The 17,697-nt window shown below is 44.3% G+C and overlaps 1 protein-coding gene and 1 long non-coding RNA gene across 3 annotated transcripts in view; one reads left to right on the plus strand and one right to left on the minus strand.

Annotated features, from left to right (window-relative positions):
• The window catches only part of LOC138287515 (uncharacterized), a 394,908-nt gene that overhangs the window by 92,587 nt on the left and 284,624 nt on the right, over positions 1-17,697 (plus strand). The gene's annotated exons all lie outside the window — the stretch shown is intronic.
• Positions 1-17,697, minus strand: part of LOC138287514 (rho crystallin-like) — a 118,197-nt gene that overhangs the window by 76,019 nt on the left and 24,481 nt on the right. Inside the window, exon 2 of the mRNA XM_069227981.1 lies at positions 7,053-7,220. Coding sequence (XP_069084082.1) covers positions 7,053-7,220 — 168 coding nt within the window. The remainder of the gene's footprint in view (positions 1-7,052; positions 7,221-17,697) is intronic.

A 17,697-nucleotide genomic window follows, 5' to 3' on the forward strand; every position in this document is an offset into this window, starting at 1 on the left:
GCAGAGGAATAAACACATGTGATTTACAGGTTCACGTGTGGCGAAGTTATTAGGGTGTACCCAGTCTGAGGAAGACTCTACAACTGGCAACAAGATAGGGGATAAGTAGCCCAAAGAAGAAAGTGCTCTCCTGGAGAGTTTGCCATGGTCCAAGTAAACTGCTTGTGCGTGCTACGTGTGCCTTCTTGGAAGTGCTGATGTGAAGAGTTGAATAGAAAAAGAGCTTCACTAAGAAGTCTACGCATTGTTGGTCAAGAAGCTACGACCAAGATTATACTTAAAGGTACTGTGCTGCCAAAAAAGTTATACAGTGTACTGAGTGTTAACGCTGAAGGCAAATTAAATCAGGGTTATAGAGCAAAGCTAAAGACAAGTACCATTTATCAAATAACGCTAAGCGCTGCAAGGCAGAGGTCAATCAGGTGTTAGAAAATGCAAACTGAAGTGTAAAAAGGATGAAATGGTGTGAAAGATGTCATAAAGAAAATGCTGAGAACTGTCAAACAAGTCACATACTGTCAGATTAAGAATACTTAAAATCTCAGATTCAATCTAGTACCAAACATTGATTATGAATGATATGTTTCCGTTCAAGAATGTCAAAGAGTTGGTGAAACGATTAACGAATATGGAGAAAAACTCAGCACACTCATCAAACACTGTAGATTCTGTGAATTTAACGATGAAGAAGATTGATGGTTGATTGACCGATACATTCAGACGATGAATGGTGAGAGAAACTTTTAGTCTGCAGTGAGTGTTGATGACTGCCAGAGCAGAGGGACGTGCTGAGAAACAAGCTGCTGACATGAAGGCCGGAGGTGCCCAGAGTGAGTCAGCCATGAGTGTGAAAGCTCATTTCAAACAAAAGATGGAAGGACACAAAGTGATGTCTACACATCAAGAAGTTGGGCTTCAGATGTGGAATTTCTTTTCCATGCAAAGAAAAGTGCCCCGCCATTAGACAGATATGAAAAGACTGTGTTAAAGAGAACCATTTTGTGACGATGTGTAGAGAGAAGGAAAAAGTAAGTGTGTCACACCTGGAGGACAAAATGGCCGCCAGAACATTCCAGAAGTAACGTTAATGCACGCCTACAAAGCCAAGGGGCGACATCAGGTGAGGCAAATAGATACCATATAAAGTAGATCGTCATCTAAATAATCGTCAAACAGTTTTTCTTCTTCAACAATAAGTGAAAGTGAAGAAAGTGATTGTGTCATATGCATGTTTACCTCAGAAAAACATGCCCATGTCAGACTAGTCGCACATGAAATAAATGGCAATCAAAGAAAAGTAGACATGTCAAAGCAACCAAATAATACAAACACTGTCCAAAGATTATATTGCAAATAAATGGATGATCATTACCTCTCATTATTAACAGTGGTGCTTCGATAAATATAATGCCTGAAGAGAAGTGCAGTAAACTGTCTCTGATACCACAGCTTACACCATCAAAGATGGTCCGCATCGATGCCCATGAAAAGTCAAAGTTCATTTGTTGTGACAGTGAAAAATAAGAAAAAGAAGGCACAAGCATGGTCCATGTGCTGCATGTTACAGCGGCAAGTGACTGTTTGCTCATTTTCAACATGGCTGCTGACATGGGACTGATTTCTGTGAATTACAACATGAATGCTCATCATGAAATAGTAAGTCAATTAACTGTTACGTTCATTTATGTGGCATGGACAGTTACTGTTCAAGGTACATACAAGATTTTGCCAGTGTTAGTGCTCCAGTATGAGAGTTGATGTTTTTTTTTTTTCTTTTCAATAGTCATACGAATGTGAGAAAAGTTTTAAGAGATTCAAACACATCATTGAAAATGCAATGGAAATGGCGTACTTTGATCCAAAGCTTCTTGTTGTGGTTGATGCTAGTCCATTAAGTTAAGGTGCCATATATATAAATGTCTCATGATTTTCTATAGATTGTAAGTTTTCATTAAACACAGGGGGGAAATGTAGTGTCTCTTGCATGATTTAGAGTGAAACCTTTCTGGCTCCCTGTAGACTACTTATTAGTGTAACGTAATTGCTAGAATAAAATGCAATGAAAGCTTAGTTTAGAATGTTGGGAGCTCACAGGTATACAAAGAGGAATCCCAGCCAATGTACCTCTCATCTTTCATACCACAGTAAAAAAAAATCATTGTAGCCCTAAGGAGAGGATGGATAACGTATTATCAGTTGAGTCCTTACCACTGTGTTTCAATGTATTAATGTAGTTTTTGACCACAATACTTTTCTTGTTTGAAACCTGTAAATAGGTGAAAGTTCTTGAATCCATACACATGGAGTACAACATACAACTGGCAGATGACTTGACAGTTAGGGGGTCATTATGACCCCGGCAGTGAGTGAAAATGTGGCGCTAGTACCGCCAGCAGGCTGGCAGTACATACCGCCACATTATGAGAATGGTGGGTTGGCCACAGCCAACCCGCCACTTCTCCACTCATACCACCTTGGTGGTATCAGCCGCCTGCAGCATGATGAGCCTGCCTATCACCATGGTTTTTGTGGCATTGGCAATGTCACAAAAACCATGGCGGTAGTCCCTACCAGTGACAGGGAATTCTCCCCCACCCCCCAACACTCACCAGACGCCCCCACCGTACTTCCATCCAAACTCTTCCCCACCCCCCTCCGATCCTCACACTCCCCCACCCCCCTCCGATCCTCAGACACACATCCCCACCCCCGTACATGCACACACCCGCAGACATGCACCACTCATACACCCAATCACTCACACTGGCATACACACACTCCCAGACATGCTTGCACACATTCTAAAACACAATCACACTGACATGCAGACACACTCACTTCACCATTCTTACACGCATTCACTCACACGCATACAACCACGCAAACAACACACACAGACGCATTCACACACACACATTGATGCACACAACCAGACACACACACACACACAACACTCCCCACCCCCTCCCCTGTCGGAAGCCCGACTTACCTTTGTCGAGGAGGTCTTCCAGCAGGGAACGGGAAGGGGCGCTGCTACCGCCAGCAGCGCCCGCCAGCAGAACACTGCCAGGCAGTATTACTGGACATAATACGGCTGGTGGCGTTCAACTAGCGTTGCAGTGCTGGTGGTAGCAGCGCTAGCTTACCACCGTCCGCCAGTATGATCACTGCCAGACTTACGCCCTTCTTGTGAAGGAAGTCTGGCAGTGATCATAATATGGCAGACGGATGGTAGCCATGGTGATGGCATTTTGGCAGCTGTCACCACGGCGGTAGGTGGTTTTTACTGCCAATGTCAAAATAAGGGCCTTAGTCTCCTTTAGACACACACACCTTTTCCAGAAATGTTGTCCTAGTTTCTCTGCTTTCAGAATCAGTATTCAGTTAAAGTAGTTTTAATCCTTTTTCCTGAAATTATTGTGCACAGGCATCAAATAAAGGTAGACAACAGGAATAACTGTTGGTTCTCCTGGCATGCGCTTTGGTACTTTGGTCTTACACATCTGCGGGACAGCTGGCAGGGATATATTTCGCAGACCTTGCAGGGTATGTTGGTGTCACACATTTAACGTTAAAGCAGAAGAGGCAGAAGTGAAACAGAGGGCTCTTCAGTACAATATTGGCTTAAACTCTGAAAGATCAATAGATCTGCAAAGCAGGATGCATCAGTGGATGAATGCAAAAAGATGTAACCTAACAGGACACGCCTTGCTTTAAAGTAAGAAGCAGTGGCTAATGGATAAAACTGGACTCCACCAAACAAACAAGCAGAGAAACTAAAGCGTGTATGGACTCCTGTGAAAAATTGATTTGTTGGTTGACAGGGGTCTGAGCCCTGGTCAGGCAGCAGCCACAATTCTTGTCAAGGTAAGGCACAAGAAAACTACACATTAACCTATGCTCACCATCAAGTAGCTTGGCACAGAACAGTCAGGCTTAACTTGAAGGCACTATGTAAAGTATTTGTGCAACACTTCAAAGAGGAACACAGTGAAAACACCACAGGGTCCCCCTCCAGTTAGAACAATTGAAATTAATTAATTTAATAGATAAAACCAGACCACAATGACAAAAATCCAATAAGTAGAACTTGAGTTATGAATATTTAAAGCATAACTGTAGAATAGCACTTAGAAGCAAACAGCACCCCCCAGGTATATCAGGTCGAACCGGAAATGGAACAAAGTCAAAAGCTTAGTCTGATCATGATGGAGTGCGGGCTAGCTACAGGGACCCTGTCGGGTCCAATCAACAAAGTACCTTAAATTCTTGGCTGCAAAGCTTTGCATGGAATTCAAGCAAAGATGCATTGGTTACCGATGCAGCGAGGCTGTGGTGTGAGATCCTGTTGGTTTGTCATCAGGATCCCATCAACAGTGCTTGCGATGTGAAGGCCAGTTTTGGGGATGCGCTGCTGTGAGCAGTGAGGCTGCCATAGATGGATGCGAGGTCCTACTCCAGGAAAGCATTGTGCAGAGGTGGTTCTGAAGGTGATGCTTCAAACACAAGATGTGTTATGCAGCGGTGATGCAAGTCTTCGGAACTGCGCCCAATCCACCCAGCAGCAGTGATGTATCGGTTCTGCTCGAGGATGCACCACTCAGCTGAGGAGATGTGTTGCTTCTGCTCAGGTATGAGCCTTCGGCCTACTGCCAAGGGTCCAGGACTGGTGTGGCACCACTTGGCAGGGTAGACTCACAGGTGCAGAAGCAGGGTGGTTGGAAGTGTGTTATGTCCCTGGGACTTCAGATCAGGAGTGCAGCCAAGTAGTCCTTAAAGTAACTCTGGGTTGGACAGATGCAGGTCTAGTCTTTCTCACTCCCAAGCAAGAAGGCAGCTGGCAACAGGTCAGCACAGCAAAGTAGGAGTCCTGCAGAGTGAAATCCAGTAGAGTGGTGGTCCTTCAGCAGCACAGCAGTCATTCTTCCTGGCAGAGTATTCACAGATCCAGAAGTGTACTGAATTGGTGGTGTCTGAGGTTCAGTTCTCATACCCAGCAGTATCTTTGATGTAGGGGAGACTTCAAAGACATGCTTTTGAAGTGCACAGATGTCCTGCACTCCATGCCCTGGCTCCAGACTAACTACAGGGGTATTTAGACCTTTGTGTGGGGACAGGACACATCCTATTAAGGTATAAGTGAAGCTATATCAGGGTCCCCCCTCCTATCCTGGCCAGGATGGCCCATCAATTCACAGATGGTCCATCAAGTCACACCTAAGCTCCCATTGTGTGTTGCTGTCTAGAGGGAATGCACAACGTCCAACTTCCAACTGCGCCTAGTCATGTGACCAGAGACAAGCTGCGCGCACTGTAGGAAAGTACCATCTTGCCTAGCATGTTACCCCCATATTTCACTGCATATATGTTGATTTAGTCTATGTGTCACTGGGACCCTGCCAGGCAGGGCCCCAGTGCTCATAAGTATGTGCCCTGTATGTATTCCCTGTGTGATGCCTAACTGTCTCACTGAGGCTCTGCTAACCGGAACCTCAGTGGTTATGCTCTCTCTGCTTTCTAAAAGTGGCATTTTCAGAGTTGCAAATTAAAACCCAACTTCATCATGAGTTAGAATTTCAAATTATGATTCAAGAGACACCAAACTTGAAGGGTTTAATTCTTCCCATTTGGTAACTGAAGTGTATTAAGGCAATTCCAAAAATTAACCTATGGGAGAGATAGGCCCTGCAGTGGTGAAAAATTAATTTAAGAGTTTCTACCACCAAGACATGTAAAGCCTAAAAGGATATGTCCGACTTTTCAAATATAGTGCACCCTGCCCTTTGTGCTGCCCATAGCCTATTCAAGGGGTGACTTATGTGCATTAATAAGGAAGGGTTAGGTCTGGCAAAGGTTTATTTGGCCAGGTCGAAATAGCAGTTTGAAGCTGCACACAGAGGCTCAGCAAAGGCAGACCTGAGATATGTTTAAAGAACTAATTAAGTGGGTGGCACAATCAGTGCAGCAGGCCCACTAGTGGCATTTAATTTACAGGCCCTAGGCAGCGGTAGTGCACTTTACTAGGGACCTATATGAAAATTACATATGGCCATTGAAGATATGCCAATTTATCATGTTTTGGGGAAAGAGCAAAAATCAATTTGCAGTGGTCAACAGTGGTAAAGTGTGTAGAACTCTGAGGCCAGCAAAAACAAAGTCACCAGAAACAGAAGGTCTAAAGGAAAAATGTTGGGGGGAACAATGTCAAGGATGCCAGGTCTAACAACTCCCCCTTCAATTTAGAAATTGCAGAGAACAATTGCAAGATGGAAGATGGCGCCAATGGGCAGCAAATGCACTCAGCATCCAGTTTGATATGGAGATCTAGGAGCCACTTGTAGGACGAACACAAGGGTCATCAGAGACTGTCCAATCTTTAATTTAGCAGTTTTGAAATTAGGTTGAAGTGGAAGACAGTTCCAAAGACAGAAACATGGTAATATAGTGATATACCCCACCAAAGTAAATAGATTTGGTTTTTCACTTTGGTTTGACTTTTTTATAGGTTTTTATGTAGCCTTGGTACATCCCTAAGAGTAAAACAGTCCTTTTAGTGGATTTTGAAGATTTTCCTCGAGGGTTGAGAGGGCATTCCCAATTCTAGGAGCACTAGCAGAGAAGGTATATTTGATTGTGTATTATTTTTAATTGAAGTGCTTGGAGAAGTAGTTTATATATTCTTCTTACGTTGCATTTTTTTACCAGATAGTTCCAGTTTTTATGAGAGGTGGGGGATGATACAAGTTGTTTTATAAGTGGAGCGAGATTCAAGTGTTTAGAAAGATTACAATGGCAGTAATGCTGTCACATTTGCATGTGCAAATGTTCAGCCTGGAGTGTAGGATGGCTTTGAGAGGATTTAGGTGGAACGTGGGTAGTATGGGTATTGGAGATTTCCTATATGTTATGCAAGATATCACTAGCGCCCCTACGCTGCATGCTGTATTATTGGTATTTAGCATGTGCTTTTAGATATGTTACCCCATTCCAGTCCATTTCTACTCAGAGCTCTGTCTTGTAAAGAAAGGGAGTCTGAGAGGATTAAAAGTTACCTTCCCTGTGTAGAATATGTCCTCTCGCTTCACTGTTCCTTCAGATATCTTGGCACGAATGGCTCGCCCAATCTCTACCTCATTGCCATAAATGTATGCACAGTCGATGTGTCGGTAACCAAGTTCAATGGCCACTTTTGTCGCTTCCTCTCCCACACTTTTTGGAACCTAGCAAAGAAGAGGCAGGAAACCAAGATGAATCATTGTTACAATGCTTTCTAGGAGGTAAATCATAAAGGCATATTGTGGAATGTGCTCTTGTTCAGAGCCCAGGTGCTACATCTTCTGAGTAATGACTCATGACCCACCACATGACAAGGAACTTCGAACAATCTAGTAATTGATTGTAAATAAAAATACAAGGAAAACACTACTTATAGTAAGCATGCACTGCATTAAGCAACACCAGATTTACATATAACACATTTGAATAAATGATAATATCCTAAATAATGTATGGCTTCATGTTAGAAATGGGGTCTCTAGTTTGCACCCTGTCCAAGTAGGGACCCTCACGCTAGTCAGGGTAAAGGGGATACCCAGCTCAGATAACCCCTGCTCACTCCCTTGGTAGCTTGGCACAAGCAGTCAGGCTTATCTCAGAGGCAGGCAATGTGTAAAGTATTTGTACAAGCACATACAGTAACTGTGGGAGGCTGGCCTGGCTTGTAGTGGGTAACAGAGGTACTTACACCTTGTGCCAGTCCAGTTATCCCTTATTAGTGTAGAAGAGGTGTTTCTAGCAGCTTAGGCTTATAGAAGGTAGCTATGGCAAAGAAGCTTAGGCTGAACTAGGAGACATGTAAAGCTCCTACTATACCACTGGTGTCATATGCACAATATCATAAGAAAACACAATACACAGAAGTACTAAAAATAAAGGTACTTTATTTTTATGACAATATGCCAAAAGTATCTCAGTGAGTACCCTCAGTATGAGGACAAGTTATATACACAAGATATATCTACACAAACCAAAATTATGCAGGTAATAGCAAGAAAAGTAATGCAGCAGTGTCAAATTACAGTAGATTGCAATAGGAGCAGATAGGTGTAGGGGCAACACAAACCATATACTCCAAAAGTGGAATGCGAACCACAAATGGACCCCAAACCTATGTGAGCTTGTAGAGGGTCGCTGGGACTGTAAGAAAACAGTGAGGGTTAATAAAATAGCCCACCCCAAGAACCTGAAAGGTAGGTGTAAAGTGCACCTACTACCCCCAGAGAGCGCAGAAGTCGTGATAGGGGGATTCTGCAGGAAGAACAACCACCAGCAATGCAACAACAGTGGATTTCCGGACCTGAGTACCTGTAAGACAAGGGGACCAAGTCCAATAGTCGCGACAGTGTTGAGAGTGGGCAGAAGCCCAAGAAATGCCAGCTGAGGGTGCAAGGAAGCTGCCACCTGTTGGAAGAAGCTTGGAGTTCTGCAAGAAAAAAGAGGACTAGGAACTTCTCCTTTGGATGACAGCAGTCCCACGTTGCGATGAAGCTTGCAGAGGTATTCCCACGCAGAAAGAAATCAAACAAGCCTTGCTAGCTGCAAGGGTTGTGGTAGAAATTTTTGGGTGCTGCTGTGGCCCAGGAGGGACCAGGATGTCGCCACTTGGAGGAGGAGACAGAGGGGGTGTCCAGCAAATCAGGGAGCCCTCACAAAAGCAGGCAGCACCCGCAGAAGTACCTGAACAGGCACTTGGAAGAAGAGTAAACCGGAGTCCACGCGAAGTCACAAAAGGGAGTCCCACAACGCCGGAGGACAACGCAGAAGGTTGTGCACTGCAGGTTAGCGTGTTGGGGACCCAGGCTTGGCTGTGCACAAAGAAAATCCTGGAAGATTGCACAGGAGCCGGAGCAGCTGCAAATCACGCGGTACCCAGAAATGCAGTCTAGCGTGGGGAGGCAAAGACTTACCTCCACCAAACTTGTACTGAAGAGTCACTGGACTGTGGGAGTCACTTGGATGGAGTTGCTGAGTTCCAGGAACCATGCTCGTCGTGCTGAGAGGGGATCCAGAGGACCAGTGATGCAGTCTTTTGGTGCCTGAGGATGCAGGGGGAAGATTCCGTCGACCCACGGGAGATTTCTTCAGAGCTCCTGGTGCAGAAAGGAGGCAGGCTACCCCCAGAGCATGCACCACCTGGAAACAGTCGAGAAAGCCAGCAGGATGAAACGATACAAGGTTGCTAGTAGTCGTCTTGCTACTTTGTTGCGGTTTTGCAGGCATCCCGGGCAGTCAGCGGTCTATCCTTTGGCAGATGGTGAAGAGGGAGATGCAGAGGAACTCTGATGAGCTCTTGCATTCGTTATCTGAAGAATTCACCAAAGCAGAAACCCTAAATAGCCAGAAAAGGAGGTTTGGCTACCAAGGAAGGAGGATTGGCTACCAAGAGAGGTAAGAGCCTATCAGAATGAGCCTCTGACGTCACCTGCTGGCACTGGCCACTCAGAGCAGTCCAGTGTGCCACAAACACCTCTGTTTCCAAGATGGCAGAGGTCTGGGACACACTGAAGGAGCTCTGGGCACCTCCCCTGGGAGGTGCAGGTCAGGGGAGTGGTCACTCCCCTTTCCTTTGTCCAGTTTCGTGCCAGAGCAGGGCTGGGGGATCCCTGAACCGGTGTAGACTGGCATATGCAGAGATGGGCACCATCTGTGCCCATCAAAGCATTTCCAGAGGCTGGGGGAGGCTACTCCTCCCCAGCCCTCACACCTATTTCCAAAGGGAGAGGGTTTTACACCCTTTCTCAGAGGAAGTCCTTTGTTCTGCCTTCCTGGGCCAGGGCTGCCTGGACCCCAGGAGGGCAGAAACCTGTCTGAGGGGTTGGCAGCAGCAGGAGCCGCAGTGGAGACCCCAGAAAGGCAGTTTTGCAGTACCCGGGTACTATGCTAGAGACCCGGGGGATCATGGAATTGTCCCCCCAATGCCAGAATGGCATTGGGGGGACAATTCCATGATCTTAGACATGTTACATGGCCATGTTCGGAGTTACCATTGTGACGCTGTACATAGGTAGTGACCTATGTACAGTGCACGCGTGTAATGGTGTCCCCGCACTCACAAATTCTGGGGAATTTGCCCTGAACGATGTGGGAGCACCTTGGCTAGTGCCAGGGTGCCCACACACTAAGTAACTTTGCACCCAACCTTCACCAGGTGAAGGTTAAACATATAGATGACATAAGTTACTTAAGTGCAGTGGTAAATGGCTGTGAAATAACGTGGATGTTATTTCACACAGGCTGCAGTGGCAGGCCTGTGTAAGAATTGTCAGAGCTCCCTATGGGTGGCAAAAGAAATGCTGCAGCCCATAGGGATCTTCTGGAACACCAATACCCTGGGTACCTCAGTGCCATATACTAGGGAATTATATGGGTGTACCAGTATGCCAATGTGAATTGGTAAATTTAGTCACTAGCCTGTTAGTGAAAAATTTGGAAAGCAGAGAGTGCATAACCACTGAGGTTCTGGTTAGCAGAGCCTCAGTGAGACAGTTAGGCATCACACAGGGAACACATATAGGCCACAAACCTATGACCACTGGGTCTTGGCTAGCAGGGTGCCAGTGACACATAACAAACATTCTGACAACATAGGGATTTTCACTATGAGCACTGGGCCCTGGCTAGCAGGATCCCAGTGAGACAGTGAAAACACCCTGACATATACTCACAAAGAGGCCAAAAGTGGGGGTAACAATGCTAGAAAGAGGCTACTTTCTCACAGTAACAAAGTGAAAACACCACAAAAGGTCTTCACACCAGTTTAGTAAAATAGCCAATATTTATCTAAATCGAACAAGACCAAAACGACAAAAAACACAACATACACAGGCAAAGATATGAATGTTTAAAGTAAAAAGAGTCTTAATCCATAGAAATCAATGGGTGTGTTCTTTTAGCACAAAGTACCTGGTATGTGTCGAAAGTTAAGCCGCACGGGTGAGCGTGCATCAGAAACGCAAGCAATGCATCGATTCCTTACTTGCAAGGTAGGCCGTGCATCGATTCTTTCCTCGCATGGAAGGGGTGCGTCGGTTTGCAGATAAGTAGGCTCAGGTCTGTGTGGTGATGTGGAAGATTTTGATGCCCAGGGTTGATACTTTGAAAATTCAAACACGATGTGTGAAGGGTCCTCCTTGAGAACAGGCGCATCGTCGATTCTCCAGCCATGCGGCACGCGCTGCATCAAATTTGTAGCCGCGGAACAGGCGCTGTGTCAATTTTTCTGACACCCACACAGAGCTGCGTTGATTTTTCCTCAGAGTTTACCAGCTTCCACTTCTAAGGGGCCTAGGACTGAATTTGACACCACAGAGCAAGTCAGGACTCTATGCAGAAAGGTCCAGGAAATGGGGGAAGAAATCTTTGATCTCCCTTCAGAACAGGGGGCAAGCTCAGTCCAAGCTCTTGGAGAAACTTCGCAAGCAGGTTTTTCAGAAAGCAAATTCCAGTCCTTTCCCTCTTCAGGCAGAAGCAGCAGCAGCAGGCCAACACACGGAAGCAACAGGCAGAGTGGCAGGTCCTTCTCAAGCATCAGGTTCTTCTCCTTGGCAGAGGTTCCTCTTGATCCAGAAGTAATTGAAAGTTGTGGGGTCAGCAGTCCAATACTTAAACTCATTTCTGCCTTTGAAGTAGGCAAACTTCAAAGGAAAGTCTTTGTAGTGCACAAGACACTGCCTCTCCCTTGCCATGCCTCAGACACACACTAGGGGGTTTGAGACTGCATTGCGTGTGGACAGGCACAGCCTTTTCGGGTGCAGGTGTCAACTCCTCCCTCCCACTCTAGCCCAAGAAGACTCATCAGGATATGCAGGACACACCTCAGCTCCCTTTGTGTCACAGTCTAGAGTGGGCTGACAAACAGCCCAACTGTCAGTCTGACCCAGACGTATATTCAGCAGCCAAGCAGAGGCACAGAATGGTTAAGCAAGAAAATGCCCACTTTCTAAAAGTGGCATTTTCAAAAAGACAATCTAAAAACTTTCTTAACCAAAAGATGTGTTTTTAAATTGTGAGTTCAGAAACCCCAAACTCCAAATTTCCATCTGCTCCCATATAGGAGAGACAGGCCTTGCAACAGTGAAAGCCGTATTTGGCAGTAATTCATTATCAGGACACGTCAAACACACCAGAACATGTCCTACCTTTTAAATACACTGCACCCTGCCCATGGGGCTTCTTAGGGCCTACCTTTGGAGTGACATACATGTAGTAAAATAGAAGGTTTAGGCCTGGCAAGTGGGTACACTTGCCATTTTGAACTGGCAGTTTAAAACTGCACACACAGACACTGCAGTGGCAGGTCTGAGCCAGGTTTACAGGGCTACTCATGTGAGTGCACAATCAGTGCTGCAGGCCCACTAGCAGCATTTGAATTACAGACCCTGCGCAGCTCTAGTGCATTTTACTAGAGTCTTACCAGTAAATCAAATATGCCAATCATAGATAATCAATCACCAATACAACTTAGACAGAGAGCATGTGCACTTTTGTACTGGTTGGCAGTGGTAAAGTTCCCAGAGTCCTAAAGGAAACAAAAACAGAAAAAGTAGGCGAAAGGAAGCAGAAAGTTTGGGGATGACACTGCAAAATGTGCCACGTCCAACACTTCCCAGTTGTCATAGCCTCATAGAAGTACTCATTAGCTAAGGTATTTTCAGGCATTATCTGACTTTCACTTTATACACAAATCCAAATTTCCAAGCTTTGTTCGCACTGGCAGCCGTAAACAAGTCAGAAGGCTGAAGTTGAGGTTCACATCTTGTCTTAATTTTTCTCAACGGACTGCAGTGTTTGCCTTGCTTCAGACATGTCAATACATGATCAACTTTTGTGATTAAGACAATGAAGAAAAAATCTTTAACAGAAATGCAAAGTACATGAGGAGCTGACAAAACAGGCATTGTTTTTTTCAAGAGTATGGACACATTATGGTTGAACAGTTGATTTTGCATTGCATTGTTGTGGATGGAGAGGCCAGAACATGATTTACTTATTTTATATGACTTTGTATTTTCAGACTCTGGTGTTATGTATGGAACACGTTTTCTATATGTTTTATAAGGTGACATCCAATGACAGATATCAAACAAGGAAGTTTAGGTAAATTTGTTGGCACTGACCCTCGATGAATGTTTGCCTATAGGGAGGTGCCCCTCTTGGTGTTCCAGAACAGGTAACAACACTAAGTGGAGTATTCCTGTTTCAAGATCCCTGTAATAGAGTAGTAGTCCACATCATAACCACATACATCGATTATTTAATAACCCCACTAATGCATTAAAAAGCTAGGGGTCTGCAGTTAGGCCTTTGACCCCATCGGTCTCTTGAATAGGCCGACACATGTTGCTGTGTGGATATTCAGATCACTGTATTCAAAAGACATTCCAAGAGAATTGCTTTTAATCATACACAGGCACCCAATAACAATAAGAAAAACAATCAGAGTATACACTTTGCATATTTTAGTGACTGATTCCTAGCTTCTATCCAAAAAACATTATCCTCAATGAGAAGGGATACTCATGATCAAGAATGCCACGATAAAGTGGATGAGGTGTCTCATTTCAATATATAAGGATAGCTGGATATGCTGGCAAAACCTAAAAGGAAGGATCTTACTATCCAGCAGCTAAGTACTTATGGTGTTTATTTGATAATATGACAGGTCACAGGCTTTCATGCATGTTAACCTTAATTGTGCACTGACTAATCCTAAGTGCAAGACAGAAGTGCTGCGCTTACTGTTCAGGCTTTCATTAACATGGGCTTTTTAGCTTTGTTTTTGCTAACAGAAACTGTATGTGCTAAATTGCCACATGTTTTTGCTACTTACATTAGGACAGTCAGAGAACGATTTGTCCATTCTCAGCATCATTTCAAGGGTGGCAGAAATCTCTGTGCAGATTGACCTTGTTTAAGTTTATTTTCTGCGCCGCCGGAGTTAGTAGCTTGAATTAAAAGGTACAACACAGTATCTTCTTTATGAAGTAAAAGTAACATTGTGGTATATCCCTTGTGGCAAAGGCAGGATCCAGGGGAGAGGGCCCCATTTGCTCCTCAAACTCTAATGTATTAAACACCCTTGAAATTTGAGCAAGGAAAGCAAATTGACCGGTTGCTAGGAGAAATGCTCATAAATGGGGCTCTGGTTTGAGGCCTGACGGCATACAAGCACGCCAGGGGACTTTACATGACTACAGGCCAGCTAAATATAATATAGTTATGCATTTTACTAATGGGTTAGGGATATTTGATGTTTGTGGTCCATTTAGCCTTTACCCTTATTTCATTTTTGATTTTCCAGATACTTATTATTAGGATTCTAATTCTTATTCATCTGAATTATTTGAAAATAACACAATACATTCTAAAATACCAATATTTTTGTTTGTACTAATTTTGGGTGGGCTTTTCTTTTCAAAAGCACATGTAGGAGATTCCCAAACAGGTTTGTCTGAGTTCTAACACCCCTTCCTCCACAACAGCATGGCTCAGTGGGAGGAGTGATAGACAATGGACAGTTTTCCTTTTTTCTTGAAAAGGTAATAGTTTCCTTTTGTTATGCCCTAACGAGACTCACAGGGAGGCCACCATGTGTGTCCCACACGCCATGCTCCAGAGAGTTCATGGTAGGTGGGTGAGATGTCCTGTTCCCTGCCACACAGCAGCAGCAGGGAAATATGGGGCGGCGGCGACTCACCAATTGGAAGAACGTGGCTTACTGAATGGAGGCTGACCTGCTGGTGTGGGTTACCCTTGCCTCATTTTTTGTCCATGGAGAGATTTTCTTGGGTGTAACTTCCAGCATGCAAACCAGCTTTGCCTTTTCCTTCTCAGAGTTCCTCTGAGAGAGATCTCTGGGAATTACTTATTCATCCTAAATGCAGATGATCTCCCACCTGTAGTCTGTCTAAAGATTTTCCCAAGCCAAAATTAAGGCTTTTAGTTACTGATATGGTTTCCGTTCCTTTCCCTATAAAACGAGAAGACCTTCTGCTAGTCTTTGTGCCACAATGATTCAAGTTGTTTCTTCCTTATGTTTCACACTCCTGGCTTCTTCCATGAGCTTTTTACTCCTCCATCTGAACCTGCGCCAGTTCCTCTTATATTCCTCTAGTTCACTAGTTGGCGAATTCAGGTTTCAAGCTTCACACCTCCCAGCTCAGTCACCATTTGCTTCTTTTGGTGACTATAGGTTTCAAGCTTCACGCCATCCTGCTTAGGTGTCAGGTCTCCCTGTTGGCATTGCCTTGTGACAATTCTTTCCTGCCATCTCCGGAGCTCTGCTATTTGTCTTCTAACATTTTTGCCATGTGAGCGTTTCCTTCCTTGGGCTTGCTTCCAGAAGGCATCAATTACTTAACACTATCTCTGTTGGTGGCACCATGGCTACTGGAATGGGTCATCCTTACCTCTGGCAGAATAAGAGCCTGATTTAGAACTCAGCGGATGGGTACTCTGTCACAACGGTGATGGATATCCCATCCCCCGAAATCTAAATCCCATTCTATCTTAGAGGATTTAGATTTCGGCAGACAGGATATCCATCACTGTTGTGATGGAGTAACCCATCCGCCGAGTTCTAAATAAGGCCCTAAGTCTGTGAAGATCAAAATCTCCAGGCTGAGAATCAGTCGCAGAGATCAATCCAGGGGTCATGTCACTAACAGTTTGTGATACCCACACTCAACCCTGAGGAAAAAGAAATGGATCAAACTCATGTCTTGGCCCAAACTGTCCATCAACAGGCGAAGGAATTACAACAGTTACAAAACAAATCTGGCCCTCCACTAAGCGCTAAATTCCAGGTCCTCCAATATCTCAATAGTCTCTCCTGTGACGTTTTCACTGGTGATGTGAACAAACTGAAAGGAGTTCCTGGACTCTAACTGCATTCCAGCCCAGTTTTCACAGGTTCTGGCAAAAGTGAGGTTTCTAATAAGTACCTTGTCTGGAACCGTACTAGCCTGGCAAACTCCTCTGGTAACAGCTGATGATCCAACCCTTTCTAACTATGCCACCTTCCTGACAGACTTTAAGGGAATGTTTGAAAGGCAGATCTTGAATTCTATGCAAAGAGGCACTTTGTGACATTCAATAAGGCAGTCAAAACTGTTTGACATATATTACCAGACTCTGACAACTTGCTTTTTGATGATCTTATTTTGTAGCGGCCTTAGAAAAAAAATCAGAGATGAGTTGGTCCACCCTGTCCTTCCAGTCTCTTTTGCTGAACTCATTGATGAAACCCTAGTTGAGCATCGTTTTTCAGAAAGCAGAACAAAGAGGTCGAAGGCCCATGCCGTCACTGCAGTAGGAAGGTACTGAGTTGAACCTAGAATAACTTTTTACAAAGAGTCGTCAACATTCTCTAGTGAAGAACCAGTGCAGATCAGCGCAATCTGTGGCTCCCTTTCAGAGACCGAGAGACATAATCACTTTAAGTAGCGACTGTGCACATACTGTGGTTCTAATGAACATCTGATTTGCTCTTGCCCAGTTCACCCAGAGAAATCTTCTGGAACTGCAAGGTCCCACCTATTTTGAAAGGGTAAAGGATGGAAAAACATCAGGTCCCTTTCATTGGAGTTCCTCGAGATTCAAGTTTTTTTATTTTTCTTCAGCCACTCCATATTGGTCTTCCTGAAGTATCTACGCTTTTGGATTGTAAAGGCAGTGGATTAACTTAGATGAGAAATGGGCAAGGAAAGGCATATTCCACGAATAGCAACAAAATCCCCAGAGCAAGTATAAAAAGTGGACAGAACACCCTTAATTTGTGGCCCACTACAAGAGATGGTAATTCTCTTAAGGCTGATTTTTGGCACACACCTAGAAATAGTTTCTTTTGATATCTTTGTTCCTTCCAATTACATAGTTATTTTGGGAGTTCTGGGGCAGGTACGCCAGTAACTAGGAAGCTAAAAACAATTTCAAAGTCCCTCCAATTGTGTCACAGACATTGTTTTCCTTTAGAAGGCTATTGGTCCCCAAGGAACAGGAGTCAAACAGTTATCCTTATCCTCAGACAATAAGTTTCCTCCAAATAATTCCCACCCAGTATCTTCACTATTCGGATTTGTCCTTGCTTCCCCTCGAGGAAGTTGAGCATGCAGCTCCCATTGAACCTGGGCAACGATTTCCTTCATTAGACTTTACTCTCTTTTGGAATTAGAAAAGGAGGTCTTGAGTCACGTGAGGCTCTTTGTTCATTGTGCCTGAAAAAAATACAATGAATTGAGATCTAGACTACAGGGGTTTAAATAAAATAGCCATTAAGGATTGGTACCCCTTTTTTCAGATTTTCTAACCTGTGAAAAGATCTTCATTAAACTAGACCTCTTTTGAGTGTATCACCTTCTAGGATTTAAGAAGGGAAACAATTGGAAAACAGCCTTCAGAACCCCTGTGGGCCATTACTATGTTAATGCCCTTTGGGATGAGTAATGTGACAACCATTTTCCAGCGATTAATGGACTACATCTTTTCTGACTAGTTTGTAGTCATCTACATGGATGATCTCCTGGTTTATTCTAATGATCCTAAATTTCACCATCGACATGTCAGTCCAGTACTAACTCTTTTCTAAACCTCAAAAATGTGAGTTTGACCAGTCTGGTGCTGAATACTTGGGAGGCTGGT

Source organism: Pleurodeles waltl, chromosome 4_1 (genome assembly GCF_031143425.1).
Source record: "Pleurodeles waltl isolate 20211129_DDA chromosome 4_1, aPleWal1.hap1.20221129, whole genome shotgun sequence".
Classification (NCBI taxonomy): Eukaryota; Metazoa; Chordata; class Amphibia; order Caudata; family Salamandridae; genus Pleurodeles; species Pleurodeles waltl.